This window comes from Gobius niger, assembly GCF_951799975.1.
Source record: "Gobius niger genome assembly, chromosome: 4".
Taxonomy (NCBI): Eukaryota; Metazoa; Chordata; class Actinopteri; order Gobiiformes; family Gobiidae; genus Gobius; species Gobius niger.
This window is the reverse complement of record NC_136855.1, coordinates 22,483,496-22,505,856: the sequence shown is the minus strand read 5'-3', so window position 1 is coordinate 22,505,856 and position 22,361 is coordinate 22,483,496. Positions and strand designations below refer to the sequence as shown.

Here is a 22,361-nt window from a genome sequence, read left to right as displayed (position 1 = left end):
CTAAGACCAGAGCTGCGCTGAGGGATTGCTGAAGGCTTCGGCTAAATCAGGATCCTGATCTACAGCAGAAGCACTTAGAGCCAAACAATCACTGATCATTTATTTAGTCAGCCTTATTTATTCTTTCTTGTCTGCTGTAGCTTATAGCAGTGATAATTTCACTTAGTGCAGTATTATTCTCATGAGACTCTCCTTCCTTGAAGCAATGTAACTGATTGGAGCTGCACAAATCAGTGCATGTTTTATTCTTTTTTTTTGCTGTTTTTACTACAGTGGTTATCGTTTGAAAGAAGTCACCAAAAAGTCTCAAACGGTTTAATAGTTAGAGGCTGCTTAAATAACAATATCAAAGGATTTTTAACACGATTGAAATCCAGTCAATAAGTCTGGTCCTATTCATTGCACAGTGCAGCGTTAATTTTTAAACTCCGAGTGGATCATTGAGGCTTCTTTTAGAAAAAAAAATGTGTTTGTACTAACCTGGTCAATCCAACTCCAACACAATGCAGTCACATGATAATTACAAGATAATAACATTTGAATTAGCACCGGACTGGCCCTGTGTGATGTCCACACATCCACACTCATATTGGGAGTGTTTTCTCAGGCCCCTGCACACTTACTCAGACACACAACACATCAGTTCACACACATGCCAGATTACAACATTTATTTGCCTGCAGGCTTACCCCTTACGGAGCTCAAATTGCACTCTATAAATACAACTGAAGTGTTCACAGGACTCAGTATCAGGTCTGGCATGAAGCTTTAAATCAGTTAGTTGTGGGGCAGATTCTCAACCATTACGTCACGTGGTGTTGATGGTCGAATCAGTCAATTTTTCCATCTAATCTTTTTGAATGAAAACAAACCAAAAATGAAAGCTCACATATGACAAATTCAATGTAACGTGCGCTCAACCACTGATAAGAAAAACGTCTGGTGCTGCCTGGTGTCTCCTACCACTTCCTTTTATGTAGCTGTTCTCTGTGGCAAGTCATAATGCATACCATCAGTGCACCACACATCGATGGTGATGCAAATAGTCGAATCGGATGCACACAGCCATTTCCAGGAAGTGTGTGTGCTGCTGCGCCACTTGTGCTCTGCAAGTGGCGCAGCAGCATAGATCACTCTCATTTGTACAGATTTGATGGAGCTGAGTGTCAAAATAAATAATGACAAATTTCATGCACTCATTTGGCACCTGCTGTCATGCTGTGACATCATCTGTATTCCCTATATTGTTGGTGTGTGATTGAATAATGCCATCACTTGATGCCCTGACCACTGTAGTGATGTCACGCGAGTGCCTCCTATTTGACCACACTCATATAAAGCCACCGGCACTTCCACAGTTTGACCGGGGTGAGAGATTGAGAGACGACAGACTGCAGCCAGAGCAGAGACGAGCTATAGGCTAAGGCCAGACCTCAGAGGGAGACAGGCTCCAGCCGGCCCCTCGCAATCCCATCAATGATTAATGCACCGGGCCGGAGCAGGGCCGAGCCTTGGCTGCCACCACCAGCCCAGTCCACGAGGAGACCAGTCAAGTCAGAGCGACAGGAGACGAGTGTCTGTCACATAAGGACCTGTGTGGGACGTCACCCATCTCAGAGGTCAAAGTTTTTTTGTTAAGTTTAGACAATGCACAGTATGTTCTCATAGCCTACAGAAGTTCAATATGTGGCCAAAGGATATTAAGCCCTAATTTAAGCACGTTTATTATCATTGCATTCACAGTTATTGAGATGTATTTGCCTTTTTTGCTGCCAAACATGATGAAAGAAAAAAAGTTCCATTCAACATAAAACTTGCCAATTCCATCTTAATAGGGAGGGCAAACTAGGGCAGAAACCAGTACCTACTAGACCTCAAACGGTACATTCACAACCATCCTATCTTGCAATAATTTTGATATTTAACAGTTAATGCATCTACACTTCAATATGTCAAGCATGTTCCCGACAATGATTGCATGTCTACTGCGTACATATGACTCCATGACTTACTGAATACTCGAATTGAACAAGAGACACAACTAGCAGCACACAAACATGCATCTCCAGTGTAGAGCACAGACAGGTACAGGCTGTGATTACCTGCCGCAGTTGCTCCCTGTCATTGGGCCTGGGCTACAGGAGTGTGTTTTAGGGGGAGGGGCTCTGTAAACACTGCTACGCCGACCTTCATCCGCTCTGCACCTATTGGAGGTGAACTACTTGAGCTCAGATACAGATGGGAAAACAAGCGCTGAAATTTACACAGTTCACTTTGAACTGATGAAAACAACAAAAGATCCAATTGCGCCGGCTTCTAGTAATGTACATATTTTCTGAGGCGCGCGTGTGTGTCCTGAAGGGTTGTCAGACCGGCAGCACTCGTGGCTGGCAGGCAGTGGTTTCGATAGGCAAAGCATTGGAAGAGGAGGAGAGGAGGAGGAAGGAGGAGAGAAAGTGCTGACTGGGACACCGACTCTCTCTGTGCGCCGCTAACACAGGAACCAATTAGCTGGGAGCTGGCTTCCGCTGCTGCCTCTTACAGGACGTGCTCGGTGGGTCCCCTGGGCTGCTGCTGCGGGGCTCTGTGGCACATATACTGTACACCGTAGACACTCTATAGGTAAGAAAGACACAGATACTGGGCAGACTCGCCAGACACCAGGAAGTGGCCTGGACGGAGCAGAGAGTGAACAGACAAGACTGATAGACATCGGGTTAGGCAGGATGGAGCGAGTGCAGAGGACGCAAAGGTCAGCGTGAACAACTTAAAGAGCCAGGGAGGCGTTTTTTTTTTTTTAAATAGTAAACAAGAGACAAGAAGTAGTGAAGAATCTGGTAGCAGTAGTAAAATCTCAAAGACATCCTCAAGTGTGCATAAGAACAACCTGTGATATTTGATAGAATAAATATAGTGATTTTTTCCCCCCCAGATGTTCAATTATAATGTCATGTTAATCTATGCTGAGATTATAAATTTACATACAATTTTCAGGACCAGATTGTACTCCCAACAATGAGTGAAACCAACATAACCTGAAACAATGCACACGTGGTGACCTACACACTCCACCTCACTGTCCTGCTCTGAGAGGGCACCGGGTGACGCGGTCTTTTTATGACAATTATTGATCCTTTGGAGCACAGTAAAAAGTATCCCCAGACAGACAACAGAAATAACTGTAACCATATAACAGCTTCCTGCCAGGGGAACAGATCCCACAGCGTGCCCACGTGACCTGCCTATTCCTGGAGCACAGACCCCTTCAGACCCAGCCGCTGACCAGACACTCACGCTCACGCGGTGGAGCGCACAAGGTTAGGCAGGAGTGAAAGCCGAGGACTTGGGCACCTCTTACAGCTGAAAAATGAGCGTTTTGTGCATTTGTGTTCACTCGGAGGCTTTCAGTGTGATTGTTATTGTTCGCCTCCTTTCCCCTGCCATATGGTGCTTCTCACTTTTAATTATGATAATATCAAAGTCTTTGTCTTGTACGGTCCATCTATGTAATAACATTTTCCTCAATGGAGTACACCTTGCCTCAAGTGCACTGTCATTTACAAACTTTGAAGCGTAATTTACCAAATCACCTGAACATAGTGAATGAGAGCACATGCTAGACACTTTTGTTCTCGTGGCGTACTTTTTCTTGACAAATGATGCAACTTTTTTGTGTTTTGCCAAATCACTCGTCTCAGATTACTCTAATCCTGATGCAAGCCCTCAGTATTTATCATGGTTTGGGTCAAGCACAAAGAGCATGCGGTCATTTGTAGCTTATATTATCTCCCAAAAATAGTTGGGTTCTGTGATAACGTATTGAAGAAAATTGTGGCAAATGATGTGATGAACACTGTTGGACGCGGACCTAAACATCCACGTGAAAGAGTCCTCCACTTCCCTCTCATTGTCTTGGGAATGTTTAAAACGTGTAGAGAGAAGAAATGTCCAAAGTCTAGGCCAAGGTCCAGTGGTGCAACCGTTAATGATGCATGAAGTTCACAAAAAGAAAAAACTCAGACCCAACCTGCTTCAACTCAACTCTATCTTCCTCCATCTCTCTCCTACGTGGTGCTCACAAGCCGTCACTCTGATTTGTGGTCAGGCTCCAGTCTAGTGCATTAACCTGGCCCGCGTTTGTTTTTCCACATAAACACTTCAGCTCACAAATAGACACATCATCATAAAGAAATGGTCCCTTTGCAGACCTCAAGCGCAGTCTACTGAATGAATGTGCATGACGGCTGCTCAATACCGTACGAGATAATGCTTGTTATCTCGTGCACACACGGCAATAGGTGGAACGTGTGCATATTGATGTTGTGATGTTTAGTCCTCCACTGGATCATTATAAAGCAAGGAAAAGTGTGTGTTCACCTCCTTTTTTGAAGAATTTGTTGAAAGCTGTGGATGAGCCATGAGTGGAATTATACCTCCAAGCATTTCCCCCCGCTTGGTTTGAGGCAGGACTTGGGGCGGTGTGTAAGTTTGCAGCATTTGAGGGGGCTGCTCAAGGGCTCTGGTAACAAGTTATCTGTTTAAATAAAGCCCCAAAAACAATGCGTGCTGAGAGTTTTGTGTCTACATTTACTCCTGAACCAGCAGATCAGTTAAAGTCCGTGCCGGATGCTGAGGATTGTGATCTTTATGTGAAGCTATTGTCCACTCTCACACGGCAGCCAGTTAACGAAAGCCACCCCGACAAACCTAAATGATAAAAAGACATTTGAGATGTGGCTGTCGGCAGTTCACATGCTGGTGGCAGAACGCAGCTGTCAGACCCAGATGGTGAGGTGCTAATAACATTGGGAGTTTTGCAGCGCTCTGTTTATTTTCTAATAATAAAACTGTTAGCGCTCGCTGAACGGGGCGCAGACACTTTACTGCGCTGCCCGTGTTCCGAACGACACTCACATTGCTAACTTGCCAAAAATCACCAGGCCCAGTGGCACTATGGGAGGCCCCAATACGGCGGCACATATTAGGCGTAGCGCTGTTCTGTGTAGCCAAGCAAAGCAAAAATGACCTCAAGTGATGTCTGTTTGAGAGCAGTAAACATAAAGATTTTGCATTTGGGAATAACCGTGTCCTGTTTATGATGATGAGCAGGTATTGCATTTTCTGTTGCTGTGTTATGAAGATGACTTGTCATGTCACTTTTTCAGGAATAAAATAAATTCAATGAGGAAGAAAAAAAAAAAAGTGACCTGCAAGTAACAGAAAAGCGAAACCTGTGATTAAACACACTCAGAAGAAAAACAATGCCCCCTGTAGCCTGCTGTTTAAGACTGCTGCACATTGTGGGATCTGAATGTCTCTTGCCCCCCTCCCCCCCAAAAAACAAATATAAAAAAATATATATATACATATAATGACACATAACTATACTCATTACATTTATAATACACATTTTTAGATTCAAAGTGCATCAGTGCAAATCAGTCTTAAAGAATAACTAAGTAACTTTTGAAAAAATATTGAAAAACTTTACTGCCTCGGGTTGGGGGTGCAATACACACAAATGGAATCACGAAGAAGAAGATAACAGGCTAACGGGCAAAGCTAACTGCGGGCTAGCGCCACTTAAACAGTGTTTATTATCTCCATTGTGTAATTGGATGTACAATATCCCTCTCTCCCTTCGCCTTTTCTGTCAGCGTAGTATTTACTCCCATGGACAATTAACGAGTAAAAAAACGCAACATTCTACGACATCTGCAGTGTTATGACGTCGAAGGGCATGAGTTTCTTAGTTCTGCTTTAACAAACACGTTAACAAAAGAGAAGTCGCTTGTTTTGTTTTGGGGTTGTGTGTGTGTGTGTGTTGTAAACAACACACAAACTTGCAGTAAAATAAACAATTAAAATGTATAGCCCTCGTCCAAGGCCTTTTTCTTGCCACATTTGGCTCTCTTACATTACAAAAATCTGATGCAATGTTTACAGTATAAGACTGGATAACATGAATGCATAAAGGAACTAATTCCTGCCAAAGAATGTTAGAATTATGCCTGATAAATTACTTTCCCATGGCTTTTTCTGTGTGCGTGTGAATCGGTGTGATCGTCACCAGACTTCCAGGAACAAAAAAAACAAAAGGTGCTATTCTGTGAAAGTGCTGAGTCAGGAGAGTGTGTCCGACAATAGCCAGCCACTGTGGCATTACACTGTATGTCACTGACCCTAAAGAACCGCTGTTTCCTTTTTATAGACTCGCCTATTGGAGCTTATATAGATATTTAAGGCTTGTGCGCACTGTAAAAATGACCTTTCTGTAATATCCTAAAGACAATCATCTCTCATCTTAAAAACCACTGACCAGACTTTTGACCTCAAAATAGACAGTGGCGCGCAATTAATCTGTAAGACATGAAAGAACAAGCTATGTCTGACTGTTTCAGAAAATTGTAGCTGCTGCGTATTTAATAAATATTTCCAACGCAAGCCAATTTCCTGTCAAGTGTCATTACAGTGGTTTCACGCACCCACGTTTGCCTACAAAGTGCCACAATTAATTGGACTTCATTTCCGGGAGATAATTTCCAACTGTTAGGCAAGCTGTAAAAGCACATCACCATGCACATAATTACATAGGAAGGCAGAGGCAGGCTGCAGAATTTATCTCGCACCCCAAATATGAGAGCAGGCCGTAAGTGGAAGGAGTCTTTGAAGAGGCGCTCGTGTCTGTATGCTAACACTCTCCAAATGAGCTAACAGTGAGAGGCAGCTTCATTTGAACTCAGACGTACGGGACTCAGTCGTGGCCCGCTGATGGATTCAAATACCTAATGGTGAATGTGTTAAACTAAAAGTCATTTCATTATACTGTGGATGGGTTTCCTGAAAGCACTTATAACCTTCTTTCCTCTTTGACAAATTATAAAGCCATAAAAAAAAACGTGACTAAGCAAGAAAGAGAAAAGAGAAAGAGAAAATAATGTTTTTTTTAAAAATATATATATATATATATATATATAATTATCACAGTGATTAAATATTTTTTGTGGACGTTTTCTGAGAAGGTGGCTCCAGGATTTTCAAACCTATCCAGCAGCTATGGGTTTTAACCAAGAATGTCCCAGAGATTCAGAATCTGCTTTACAGAAGAGTCCTTCCACTACAAAAGTATATCCGAGTGAATGGCATAAAGGTGACCTGAGGACAGACTAGGACCAAGACCATATTTTTCTTCAACTATTTCATGGAAAACTTATTTTTTCTAATGCAACCCAGATGTGACTTGGTCTTGCCCTGGCCTGACTTTGCTCTGGACTTTGTCTCATTGCACTACGTGCAGCAGTGATTCAGTCTTTGATCCGTCTCGACTACATAAGCTCATCTCTGTCTCTATGACGGTGCTGCACGTGCGCTGCTGTTGCAGTACCGGCTGGCAGGGTGGCTGTCAGAATGGCCCTATTTCCTGTGTCAGCTCTAAAATAGGTCCAAACACAGCAGAGATGCACAACACACTTGGGCTATTTACAGCTCTCACCCAGTGTGTGAGCGGGAGGCTGCCAAGAGGATGGAGCGAGATTGGCTCTTGTACGCCATGTACTCACAGACTGCTAAAACAATGCATTCTCTTTATGCAATCTTTGTACAAAAGAAAAGTGCATGGATATACCAAGCTAAACATGAGCAGATTAGTCTAACTTTGTGCATGCTCTTGACCCGTCCATAGGTAGGTGTTGCGTGAGTAAGTCACTGCGTCCTGCTTATGTCACTTCACGCACCTCCTGTTCATTGGAACGCTGCCCTCTGTGTGTCCCAACAACAACAAACCTCCCAATGACACAACACACTGCACTTCTCCTCCTTTGACCAGGCTTCTCTGTACACAGCTAGATGAGCCTATATACAGGATGCACCTTAAAGTGTGCGGAAAAGCTGAATTTACTGTGCACATATCTGTCCAGTGCTGAGAGAAACAATAGATAAAACATATTTGAACATTTACTATGTTTCAGTTAAATTGTTTTGGTGATATCTTGCATTACCGTTTTATGTTTTGGACACTTTTCTACTGCTGACAATGGCCTTTTGTAGTTAAGTGTGAAGCCCGAGCAGCCTCTAATTCACACTTCATAAAACACTTAACGACAGTGGGGAAAAAAAACAACAAACATTCATAACTGACATTGACCATTTCCTGCCATACATGTAAGTAAGCAATCATCGCTTGACACTTTGACTACGCACCATTGCTGCGCCTTTCACTACTCGGACCACATTCTAACTGTTGTTGAGTAACTACTATATCTCAAATGGATAATTGAGCCATAAAGAACATTAGTAATAGTGATCGATTTATTTATTTTTTCATATAAATTTCATCTTGTTACTGTGGTGACGATGGAATTATCTTGATCAAAATGAATGTAAATGTGTTTTTCTGCATGACTGGACGATTAAGACTGTGTACACTTGAGCACAATGTCCTCTCTCTCTGAAATAGCACAATTTAGTACATTTGTTGGAGATGAACAGTATGTTAGAGTTAATATGAAAAAAAGAAACAGATGCTTGCAATTTTGTGTGCAGGTATTCGAAGGGGCAAAAATCAATAGTGAAGCTATATAGTGTTCATCACCATAATTTGTACATCTGTATCAGGTAAATCCACTTTGTTGGAAAGCGTGTGTGTGCTAGTCTGAGCTGCATGCTTTGTGTAACATGTAAGTACTGAGCTTGTTGACATACAGAGGTCGTAGCACCACTGTTTAACACCAAGCTCTATATGACCAGGCTTTGAACCAGAAAATCTCCACTAGCACAGCGCTTGTCTCAGGCTACACAGCGTGTGTGCCTGTGTGTGCGGGCAGACAATGCTTCTCTCCTCTGCTCCCTGAACCACAGCGCTGGGATCAGACATGTATGGCTTTGAACGGGCCAGGCTGTGCTCATCTTCTGTCTAATCTCTGTGCCCTAGCGAGTGGACGAGTGGAGGTGGTGGAGAGGGGAATGAAAAAAAAATCTATAATTCTTTCATCCTCCCGTGAGCAGTCGGCTTGTGAGACACTAGTCGTGGGAATGGCCATGGATACGAGCAGCGCTGCCTCTGACCTCCCAGTGCTTCGACACGAGTGGTGGAGATAAACAGGGCCATGAGGATCACTAACATCTTTCTTTGCAGCAGCCCCCGCACACCAGCGCAGACATCTCATTAAAAGCAATAGTAGGTGAATGTTGCAACAGCAGCGTGCCACTGGGAGAGAGGTCTATTAGGGATACTATCAAGAGACAGTAAAAGGAAATGAGAAGAAGTGTGGCGCTCTGCTGTGCGACTCATTCAGGGATGTGTATATTTGCATGACATGCGTACGTCTAATTCAAACTCAGGGGAGAAGCCTGCAGTGTTGGTAATAATTACTTGCCAAATGAGTGTTTAATTGAATGACATGTATAACGCCTCTTTGAATATATCTTTTAATATGGTGTGTAAATACAGTATCTTTAGTGCAGTAAGTTGATTCATTGGTATTTGGTATTAGTGTGCTATGTTTAAGGTGGTTAAGATGTTATTGATACTATAAACAAACAAGACACACTATAACATGCAGTGCCATAGACGGGCATTGACTGGGTTCGCACATGCTGGTGTTTTGATCACGTTTCTACGGCATGGAGTTTGCCCCACGCTCTTTACTTGCACTAGGCATGGACAGTATTTAACTCACAGTGGAAGAAATTGTTTGTAGTTTGTCCTGCAAAAGCATAATAACATGAGTGAGGCTGCGCGTTATCTACATGTAAGAGGAGATCGAGCGAAGGGAATGCAGCAAGCACTGGTTGAGTTCAGCGCTGCTTCTAGCACACACGTCAGCTGACCCATTTTTTTCCCTAAGCGACGTCCTCAGGCGCCTTGACCAATGCTGTCCTTGCGCCAGGCGGAAGATCGGGCCCTCTGTATGTTTTCATGTAATCTTTAGGCATGAGTTTATGAGCGTGTTTCACAACTTGCATACAGAAATACATCATGGTAATGTTAAAGAGGGGGTATTATTCTTTTTTCAATCACATAGCACCAGTCTATAGCACACTACAATGATGACGAAACCTTCTGTTGGTCTGTAAATGCAGTAAATTAGAATAACTGCCTTGTAGAAAATTGCTCTGTCAAAATGGCTGTGGCGAATGTCTTGAAATAGGCCTCTGTCTCTTTAAGAACCTCTGAAACTTTCCGACACGCCCCCTCCACACGCTGTCTGTGGCACCAGTGGGGAGGGGGTTCGGCTTAGGAGCAGTGACTGTTTACTCAGCTGGTGACGAAAGGTCGGAGGCGTCTCCAGGAGGTGGGGGCGTTCCTAGGAGGACTCAGGCAAACCTATCCCTAAAATGGCTTCCATCAGAGTTTTTACAGATTACTCAAAAATACGGGAATGTGCCAAGGCAAGACTTCAGGCATGTTTTTAATGAGGGAATGACATAATAACATGATGTAAAGCTTTAACCACAACTACTAGCCTGTTGTCTACTTACAATATGCTGGAGAACAAAACAAATATTCCACTACTTGATTGAAAAATTGAAAACAAATCAGTTTTAGGGCTTTTAAGCTGCAATATTCATGTGTCTGTTTATTTATTGTGTGTGTTGTAAATGTATTCTTTAAATGCTTGTTTACTGACATCTATGTTCTATGCTTGCTATAGTAGCCGGAAAAGAAGAGCGAATCAGTCGTGTTTGTTGTCGTGATGCACATGCAAAACATGACCACAAAGTATTGTAAGCCCATTCATCTCATCTCAGCTTGTTTTCTCTCTGTTTCTTGCTGTGTTGGTGTGATTCTTGTTACTCGTCTCCCTCCGCTGTCATGAGCATCACCGCAACTATTCTTCCTCACCGAGAGGGAAGGAAAAACTCTGTCCCTCTCAATCACTTGTACTAATGTGGGCAACTGGGAATGCATTTACTCAAATCCATATGTCTTTTTTATTACATAACCTGCTGTTTTGAGGACACGACAGGAAATGTTTTGGCTAAGTCTCGATGGCCAATTGAATGAAGTAAACAGTGCTATTCTATAGGATGTCTTATTATAGTTTGTCAGCGGTCATCAGAGAAACCTAAGCAGGGATACACAGAGATACAAAGTGTGTTGTAGTATTTTCTTTCTGTACGTGTCTTTTTTAAGTTTCTATATGCATCCGCTTCCGATAATGTCACCCTACACTGCTCTCCACTCATCGCAACCAGAGAATCAGCTGTGGCTCTAACACCCAGCTTTAATGGCCAGGGTGCATAACGGAATGTTGAGCAGTGCTGAGAGGCTAGGGCTTTCATCTCAAGGCAAGAAGGTCTATGGTTCTATTCATGGATCTTTTGGGGCCTTTCAGTGTAGTGTCTGCATGTTTCAGTTTATCATATCAACTTAAAGGAACAGGCCACCATTTTTACATACTGAGATATGTTCTTGCCTGAGCTTCGACGAGTTGATGCGTACTTGTCAGGTCTTTGTGCGTGCCCTCAGTCACGCAAAACGACAAAAGCTGTTGTTTGCCTTTGGCCTCTCCCAATGTATTCCTAGAACTCCAAATGGGGGTAAAGTTGGAAGGTACCACGCTCTTCCACGGGCATGCACACAGACCAGACAGGTACGTATCAACTCGTCTAAACTCAGGTAAAAACATATCACAGTATGGAAGAACTGTGTGCCCTCAGTCATGCAAAAATACCAAGATGTTGTTAGCATTTGGCCTCTCCCAGAATAATCCTATGGCTCCAAACGGAGTGAAGTTAGAAGCGACCAAACTCTTCCATGGGCTCGCAAAAAGACCAGACAGACAGGTATGTATCAACTTGTCTAAGCTTAGGTAAGAACATATCTCAGTATGGAAAAACGGTGGCCTGTTCCTTTAAAACATGCACAATAGGGCAAAGCCTCAACGCAGTCCTGCCAAACCTAGCTTAAAGGAATAGGCTTCTGTTTTTCTGTTGTTAGCATTTAGCATTTTACTTCGACGTTCGCACAGTAAAGTCGAAGTGCTAGGTATTATTATGCCTTACAACATAGTACCCCTTTTTATCTGCTTTGAAAACCGACATATTTAGTTTTGTGTAACTATACTTGGATCGTGTAACTTTTCATATAACTGTAATGTGGAAGAGCTTGGTCGCTTCTAACTTCACCGCAGTTTGGAGCCATAGGAATATGCTGGGAGAGGCTAAATGCTAACAACATCTTTGGTCTTTTTGCGTGATTGAGCGCACGCACAAAGACCAGACAGTTACGCATCAACTCGTCGAAGCTCAGGTAAGAACATATCTCAATATGGAAAAACACTGGCCTGTTCCTTTAAGAGCTGCTCCCCATTGCCACACTAAAAGATGGGTCAAATGTCAAATCTACCTATTGGACAATAGTGGCCGCAGCTTGTCAATCACAATACGTCTGGCTCATTGATACATTTCTGCAAATGAAATGAAAACTATATTCTATGTTATCTAAAAGCCTCATAACCACAGTCCGTTTTTACCCTGCCCCCTTCACACACATCTTCTATTAACTCCCTGGTGTCTGAGGGCATGTTCTATGGTGACACTAGTCCAACCCTGTAATTACAAATGCAAAGAGCATTCCTCAAACTGGTTAACCAGAACTATGAGAGGGACAATTATTTGCTCCCCACGCCACCACTTCCACCTCTCTCCCTCCCTGAGCAAAAGCCTACAATGGAATAATTTAACAGTAAGAACAGACCAGCCTTGTAAACACAATAGTTATGTCTGCGCTCAGAGAAGCATGGAGCAGACAGGCAGGCTCCACTAACTTTGCAGCTACCACTAATACATGCACGGCTTTTGTTCTGCCCCCACATCATTGCGCTGCTACTCATCTGATACACTGATATTCTGTGTAATCTGTTACTGCAATACAAACAAGGTTCACTGATTTCCGAACATGTACAAATAAAGTTTCCAGGAAAGATGAATGAATGACATTGCAAAAGCGTGAGACTGTTTTGCTATGAATATGTATGAAATGCTGCCATTCACCATATGGGAACATAAAGACAAAGCGTCACTCTTGGCACAAGCGCGGTGTTTCTCAAGGTGTCTCTGTTTTTACTGGCAGTGGTTTGTTTGAGTTTAACCTAATGTTTCATGACATTTTCAGTTAAGATCGTATGAAGCTATATATACTGCTTTCTGCGGAGCTGTGGTGCTCTTTGGCGTTTCATTGTAAATTATTTTCCTTTTTAGGGGACAAAAAGAGCTAAATTACAGAGCACCAGTTCTATCATGCCGGACTCTAACAAGTAAGTGTGCTTTGTTTCTTTGATTAAAGACGTTACACTTACATCCTGTGGAGGTGGCTGTGACAATAAGACAGATTACACTGTGTAAATGTGTGTGTTTGTTATTATAGAATGCATTAAGCCTTGAATACAAATAATGTGCACTAAAACATGGAGCCTTACAACAGCGCTTAATGTACGGCAGTAACTATGGTAAACACCAGCGATTTCTTCTTCTTGATTTCTTCTAACTACTGCTATTCAAGACGACTGTGCTTTGTAGTTGTTCAATAGAAAAAGGAAAAGAGCGGGAAAGGACACTAGATTCTCCAGCTCCTGTTTGCCGGGTTATGTGGCTAAATCTAGCTCTTTTTTTTTTGGCATTTAACAGTGAAACTAAAGAGTGTCTGACTAAACGCCGTGAGAAGCACTGTGTGGCAGGATGAAGTGTGTTCATTTCCTTATTTATTGACTCACTTGCTTTTCTCTGAGTGTTTGAAATTAATAACAGCCAGCAGAAATCAGACAGAGGCATGAAAATCAGCACTTTCCCCGCAGTGAAGCCATTCATCAAGCTAACGAGGGGGAGAAGAGGAGAGTGGAGGTAGAGGAGGTGTGTACAGGGGGAAGGAGAAGATGGGACGTCCAGAGAAGGAGCAGAGAGAGCAGGTGCACTGTAGGGCTATGGGGGAGGGAGCAGCACTGCCGTATATAGGGGTTTATTTTCGTGTGTGTGTGTGTGTGTGTGTATGTTTGTGCGCGCATGTGAAACTTCATTTGTCCTTATTTAGTGACATTGTCTATAATACAACTAATTTGTTTGAAGAAATGTAAATTGTATAGGACTTTTCACATGGACTAAGTCGCCCAAAGCCTTCCACAGTGGACATTTTTCCTTTTAAATTCTGTCCCATCTCACACTCACTCACTACCTGTTATTCCCTGTGATCTCCCTTCAAAACTAACTTTCCCCAAAGTAATCAAAGTAATCCCTGACCCAAAATCAGGAGGTTAGCCAGATTAGACCACTCCCCCAATGACCTGCAGGTACTTCTACAAACTTGTGGTGTACAGTACCTTTGCAGTTCTTTGGTATACTGGGGGAGTTATCATGACTCTCCTCTAACATGGTTGTGAATGGTTGTCTGATTGTCTATGAAGAGCTGTCTTATACTTCAACCCTGTTTATATCTTTTAAATAGCCTACAGTCAAACAGTTATTATTCTAGTAAAGGTTTCAATCATATAAATACATACAAATGTATCTAATAGAGGTTGACCAATGTGGGGTTTTTTAAGGCTGATGCCGATTTGCACCGCTGATATTTTTGCCCAATATTTTTGTAAACGTGTCAGCGTTGAATTGTGACAGCAGGGGTTCTCATGGTTCCGAAATAATACATAAAAGTCTAGAACACAAAATATGTACAATAGGTGTACAAACCTGTGACCGATATTCACCGCGATGTTTCTCTGCTCCTAGCCTGGCTAACACCAGACTAAAATCACAAGTGATATTTAGTCTGGGGACCACCAATTCATTTTCTCGTAGGAGAGGTGTGGTTTACGATCGTCCATACTCGTTTATTGGGCGATACGAAAAAAAAAAAAAAAAAGTCTCTTGCGTCTGCACGAGGCCATGGCCAATCGTATCATCGTATGAGATGACGTATGACGCACCCGCTGTAAACTTTTGAATATAAACTATTTAGAACAAGGTCTAAAGCTTGATCAAAAAATACCATCGTGTCTGCTGCTGTCACGTTGGATCCGTAAATAAACTTTTTTTTTTATTATCCGTAAATAAACTACAAGCTTCCATATATCGAATAGCGCGTCATCGTCTTGCCGTCCCTCCTCGCTCTGTGATTGGTTCCCAAATCCACCGGAGATGTCGGCCATGGTCCCCAGGCTGTTGTGCAGGCTGTTGCGCACACAGCAGCCTGGCGTTAGCCAGGTTACTCTGCTCCCCTGAGGACTAGGGAATTTTAAGCTCTAACTGAGCTCTTTCCAGTGCGAAAAACAGGTAGTCTCTATCACTTTCGGTTCCGGAGATATCTGCCTTTTTATCGGCCAATAGTTGATATTGAAAATACCCAAATATCGGCCTGATATATCAGCCAGCCGATATATTGGCCCGGCCCTTGTCTCTACCCAATCTTCACGCCGTTTTTTGCAAAAATAAAATAAAATTCTACTGATTGTAATTAATTTCCATCCTTGTTAAATGCACAGGATTATTCTGTAATAGTAACGCAGAAAAGACATCACAACGTTCTTTTTCTGTATTTTAGATGTGCCTCTTCACACTTTGCACCTATAGTTTTTTGTGACAGCCCAATTCTTGTTGAGAACCCTATTTGTCTTCTTGTGCCTTGTATTCCAGGGTGCTGAACTTTTGATATCATTAGCGACAATAACCCGTAAAAATAGCTCTTAACTGGCCTCTATTGACTTGGACATCAGTTCACTCCCTGCCATAACACACACATACAATAATATTGTATCTGTCCCAGTACTGCTGCCCTGTCATTATAACAGTACTTTAACAGACCGGCGGAGAGATAATGGGCGTTCCCCTGTCGCCTCGCCCTCGCGCCCCGGCCATGTCTTCATCAGGCCTGCCTCGTGATACTTCACTGGAGATTCGACAACAGTATCTCACCAGAGCGCGGCTGACTAAGCACTTCCCGCGCAGCCTCTGCTCTTAGAGCGAGAAAGGGGCGCCATGCTGAGAATCCTGCCATAGGAAAATAATTAGCAAAGTGGAGCGCTGCCCAAAGACTCGGGGCTAAATGTGCTATTACTTCACAATTCATTTTTTTATTTTTTTTTCCGGTTCCATCTAGAATAAATTCAGTTGTTTTGTTTGGTAGTTTATATTTACAGCTATTGTCAATATTGTTACCTGTACATCCAAAACAATATTTAGAACTTTTTTTCTTTTAGGCAAAATACACAAATCATTGCTATGTTTGTGCATAGCAATGGACTTGGTAGTAGTGATTTTATTTTCTACATCAGTCGCATTGAAGTGACATACTAAATTGACATGATCGAAGACATTATACTGTACTTTTTTTATCCAGATGAGATGAAATAACAATTCACTGCATCCCACACTTTTTCAAATATTGCAGTGATGATGGACCAAATGCTTTCTTTTCAAAATACATATCCTAAAATGTATTGCCTCTAATACTGTCTGCAGTGACGTCTGAAACTAGTTGTGTGTCATTTTCGTTTTTCTGATTTCGACATCTGGAAACCTTACACGAGCTATATTAATGTTTGGATAGGGTTGTTGGTTATGAGAGAAGCTTATTCCACTGTACTTACATGCCTATATGTATATTTTTAACTTTAAAGTTAGCCCATGGTGTCTTGGGTCGCCGGGGCTAAATATAGAGTCCTCCTCAGAGCAGTCTCTAGTTTCTTAGTCCTTTCTGAGAGGCAGGTGTAGCACGGAGAGGGAGGGGCCTGACACGCACCCCTGAATAAATCATCCTTTGACTTTTGACCTATATGGGGTGCGAGGTTGTTTTTACTCTTATGCTGTGCTTCTCAGTGGCCTCCTCACCCCCTTCCCCTGCCCCATTCACTCTTCCCTCCACACGACAGGTCGGGCGGGATCAGTTTCATGTGTCCTCAATGCCTGCCATCAACATCCTGGCACCGTGAACGGAGCGTGATCGGGCAGAGAACACCAGTCCATCATAGTGGCTTTAAATAAAGACAGATCTTCAGAACAGGCAAACACCCGCGGGACTACGGTGTAAGGCAAGTCACCAGATAACTTTTCTGGAGTGATCCCGCTTCAGCATGTTTTAGTGACCCTCCTGAGAGTATGACCGACGATCTGTGATGTCTTAGCTTTACGACCTAAGAAAACATGTGTCTATCGGTGTGTGCCACCAGATCCAAACCAGGTCTATAACATAAAATCTAAAATGACCCTACCAGATCTTGCTCTAGTCAAACACATGTGACTGATTGTGAGTCGTGACGAGGACAATTTAGCTGGCGTTCTTTGACAAATTGACACCTTTATAAGTATACTCAATTTGCCATGGGTTCATTTGACAACATGCGCACTTTTTTTTAACAACTTATTAAGCGTGAACACCCTCCTTTTCACAAGCCCATACAGTTAGTTGACCCTTGATGTCTTCTCAGCCCCGAGTTTTTACCCAAAATAAAACACAGCGCAAGTACACATGCATTTATATACATCCTCCTCACTCTATATTTACTCTCTATTTTTCAACGCCTTATCCCCACACCTGGTAGTTCATCTTTGTCAGCACATTCGGAGTCCTCCAGCTCCCTGCTGTGCCCTGAACTCCCCCGTTTTACCGCGGGGCCACCTGACATCTTAACACCCACCACTCAGGTAACTCTTCACTTGGACTCGCTCTGACCTCCAAGAGTGAGATCAAGGCTGCGATTAAGCTGTCGGAAATCGAATCTCCGGGGGTGATTTTGCCTTAAACATGACGGGAATAGTTTGATTGAATAAATAAAGAAATATGATAAGCAGGGAAAATTCAAAGAGGTCATTAATGGCAGTGCAAAAAGTGGTATTGCTGCGATGTTCATTCTGACCTCTGAGCTCCCGTGGAAAGGAGCATTACTGTAGTAGTGTGGGAGCAAAAGTTCTCGGTGGTTTGATGAAGCCACAGTCTCTCCCAGCGCATGCATGGCGCTGTGCAGACATGCCCGGGCCCTGAGTCTGGACACTCTTTCCCCAGGCAAGGACGCTGGGACCTGGCTCTCGATCTCCATCACTCAGCCTGTCTTCCTGGAGCTACGTGGCCAGACTGCTCATTGGCCCCACCTGCCCATCCCTTCCCCCCTTCCCCCCCCATCCCCCCCTCTTCCATATTCGCGGATTTGCATAAAACAAAGACGGCGCTCTCCCTGTGTCGTGAATTGAAGTCCAACCATACCTCTCTCCACGCAGGCAGGCAAGCTTGTCAGGGTGCAACATCAGTTTAGCCGCGCACAGTGAGGGAGATTTACGAGACCGAGACAGACACCCTCATGCTTTTCCACTTTCACTCATGTGTTCCCGTGTGTGGTTGTTTATATTCTAGAGCCCTGATCGGTGAGGAGAGGGCATCTAATTCACGGTGATGACGCGGGAGGGGGGGGGAATCAAAGCACTTAAAACACTTCATCTAAAGAAGATTTGTCCTTGTCATCCCTGAGGCCTCTTGTCCTGCGCCCCCTCCTGAAGTTAAGTGGACCTGGAGCGCAGCCAGGTACTGATCCTATATGCTCCACTTAGACGCAATCAGGTAAATAACAGTGGATACAAATGCGCCCGTGCAGATACTAGTCCTACCTGACAGAGGTGGGAATGTATCAACATGAGCGTCCGCACTTGTTATTTCATCTTATGAATGTGACGTATAGGGCTTCTAAGTTCAGTCGCTTTATTGAGTTGGTGTATTGAGTGAATACTGTTTTAAGCAGCAATAGCAAAGCCAGAGGCAAAAATTATATATATATATATATATATATATATATATATATATATATATATATATATATATATATATATATAAAACACCCAATCATATCTTTTATGTTTTTGAAGTTCTATATTTTTTATATTGTTGACGATATTTTATATTGGAATACGCAGACTAAATATATAGGCTACAGCGCATTATATTATTATTATAGCATCCTGTGATTAGAAGAAACATGTTGACGTTTACTGAATCTGAGTATGAAAAGGGCGCACATGACTAAATACAAATATGGTAGCGACTTATTTTCCCACAAAAGTGGTGGAAACAAATAGTGCTGAAGACATACGAGAGAGAAATGAGAGTGAGTGTGGGTTTACCGGCATACTTTAAAGCACATGCAGATACTGTGTGTGTGTGTGTGTGTGTGTGTGTAACTTCTGTCTTTTTCACTTTACTCATACGTTTTTCATGTGTGGGCCCCCAGCACATGACTGAACAGATTATTCATGCATTATTTGTGTATACCGTGCTTTGACTGATATGAACAGAATGAAAAAAAGGTGTTTTTTTTGTTTTTTTACCTCAGAATCCGGAGTGTAGAGACGGTGACTTGGATCACAGATGAAGGAATTTTCTCGACGACCTAAAGAAGCGCATACCGTCAGACACACACAACAAAAAGTAAGTAACTCAGTACAGAGCAGTAACCCAATCCCCACTAGATGTCACTAAATCCCTCATGATGGAATAAAAAAAAGTCCTTTGGGAACGTTGAACTTGAAAATAATAAGAACCTGTGTTTTTTTTGTAGACTTTTCTGATCTGAAGCAGCGTGATTTATTTTATTTTTTTGACATCGCCTCGTCTCTTCGAACAGCTTAGATACTTTACGCAGAGGCTCTGTGTGAGAGATGCATCTGGATTAGTGGAAGCCACAGTCTCATGGTTTAGCTCTATTTACAGAGCTATAAAATTACCTCGGCAGGTCCACACCAGCTCATTATCAACATCACCTGCAGCAGCCTTTCAAGGACAAGTCTGTCATGACACCACACCAGTCAGTCTCCTCACATCCGCTTTATACAAAACACGAAAATGAAAAAAAAAACACAAAAAAAAACGGACGATAAAAACAGTATTCAAGTGTAAACCAGATAGAAGCCATGAAACTGCTCCCCCCCCCCTCTAAACTTATGTGCGACTTTTCAAATGTAAAGCATCTCTCCTTTTTTTTTCCCTCTGCCATCAGTCAGTAGAATCTTTTGCGAAACCACCTCACGCATGCGGTTGAAACGATTTTCCTCTTTTGGTTAATCTGGCTCATTATAACGGCAGTATTATCGTCTCAGCCCAAAACTGAAACAATACCGTTTTTTTTGTTCTTTTGATTTTTTCGCCTATTGCACTTGCTTCTATTTCACCACACAGTTTTTCTGAGCACACCCACTGAACCGCTTCTGATTGATGTGGGCGTGAGAATAAAATGAACTTCATGTCCTGCCAATCGAAAAAGTGCCATGACGACATCGCCGTCACTATTGTTTTTTTATTTTTTATTTTCCCCTCCATTGACCTGATACAACTCACCACTTTTACTGGTGATTACGGTAAGGATGTGGCCGCCAAAAGTAAAATGCGGGTGATGAGCAAAAAAAAAAAAAAAAAATACTGAAAATGGAAAAAAAAAGTGTGCATAAACTTATAATTTGAAGTGAGGTGTGTGTAATCGAGTGGGCTGTGAACAGGAAATCAGTGCGTTCTCATCTCACCTGATCACTCTGACTTTTTTTTTTGGAGCGCTTCACATCATATACATTTCATATTTGTCTCAGCGAGGAAATCGCATAAACATAAGGGAACTTTATTTAAAGAGGCGACGCTACACTTTCCAACTGTTCCCTTCTTTCATCTGCTTTATGACAAAGTTTAATGCTTGAGTGAACACTGAGTTGCATTTGTTGCTGTCAAGTGCCCAGTGTCAGCATTCCATCCCGATTCATCATCACGCGATCAATAGCTTTATCACTTATATAATGTATGCTCTGTGCTGATCCCACAGAAATAAGACGGGAAGGAGCCTTGGCAAATTAAATCCGTCTTCATGCAAATGTCATTGCAATTTAAAAGAGAGTGTTGGGATGAGGAGAAAAGATGGATGTCAAAAAGGCACCGGGACAGTGTGTGTGTGTGCTTATGTTAGAAGTACATTTTTATAGTGCTTAGAAAGAAAACTACCGATTTGTATTACAATTTTATGAAATCATCATCGTTACTTTTCAAACAACTTTGTACGTGTTTTCTTAGACGTAATGATTTGCCGAGGCTGTTAAATTAGCCAAATATAAATAAAGAAATCAATGAAATAATAATACAACTCACATAAGAGAACAAATTGTTGTGTGCACTATATGTAATGAGCAAATAAGTATCTCCTCATATTGTAATTCAGTCTATATTATTGGACAGAAAAAAGGTTAAGATACAAAACATAATTTAACAATGTAAATGTGTAAAATGTATGTGAAAATGTACTTGAGGGAATTGAGAGAATCAATAGTAAATACTGAAGTTGATCGTTTTCTTTTTTTTTCTATCAGAGGCAAATCTCCTAGGTCTTTATCAACCTTGACGTTTATACTTACGTACGATGGCTATGGTAATGTGGCTACAGACGCGTACAATGAAGTGGCAGTGGAAATCTTAAAAATCTCCCCAGGACTAAAATACATTCGGTGAAGCTCAAAAACAGCGCGGTGCTAATGGTGGGCTCAAATAGATGTAATTAAATAAATTGAGGCAGAAGGGGAGCGTCTTGGCTGTAAATTGCCTGGACTGTGCATGCTTAGACCCAACTCTGGCACAGCTGCATGGAACTGCACTCACGATTTATCATCTCTACATCGCAGGAGCTACCGGGCCACACTACTATTAATCATCTGCAAAATCATTTAATTCAGCCCGAGCCCCCACCATTGTCTCAGTCGTTCAGCTCACCCCTCACTCCGCAGCATCACACCCCTCCAGGCGTCAGAAATAAGAGAGCTGGGACTACTTCTGCATATGTGTGAACTCATTAATGTATACAATATCTTTAGAAAAAATATACAGTTTGTCCTAGTCTCACTTTTGTCTTATCAGATTGTCCCCATCCTGTGTGTCCTCTGCTCACACACACTGAGCTGCCTCAGTCATCGGACTGGAAAATCTAACTTGTAACAGTCCTCTAAAGCTGTTGTCTTTTTTCCTATTTTGACGAGAAAACCTCAAATGCATTCCTTGACCCATAATGCACAACTAGAGAAAAGGTACATTCTGCTCAGTTTCCAACACTAAATGCTTGTGAAAGCAGTGTTTTTGCCCACCGCAAACACACTATGTCACTGAAATATATAAGATGAAAAGGCATAACCAGAACACAGTGTGAGCGAGGCAGGCTGAATCCACAGCTTAAGACTGAGTGGAACTTACTTTAGTAATGTCGCTATAGTTGCTCTGTCTGTGTGATACAATTTTACTAAAATGTCATCGTATTGTTGCAAACTGAATTCTGAAAAAGCCGGTTCATATATTGAGAATACTTCAAATTAATGTGCTGAAAAGATTATGCTTCTTTGCGAGTGTGTGATATCACAGCTTCAACTGT

At 42.4% G+C, this 22,361-nt stretch overlaps 1 protein-coding gene across 1 annotated transcript in view; it reads right to left on the bottom strand.

Annotated features, from left to right (window-relative positions):
- LOC306962664 (transcription factor Maf-like) overlaps nt 1-22,361 on the bottom strand; it is a 61,653-nt gene that overhangs the window by 35,465 nt on the left and 3,827 nt on the right. The window contains exon 2 of the mRNA XM_079555889.1: nt 19,300-19,361. Within this exon, the coding sequence (XP_079412015.1) occupies nt 19,334-19,361 (28 nt within the window). The 3' untranslated portion in view covers nt 19,300-19,333. The remainder of the gene's footprint in view (nt 1-19,299; nt 19,362-22,361) is intronic.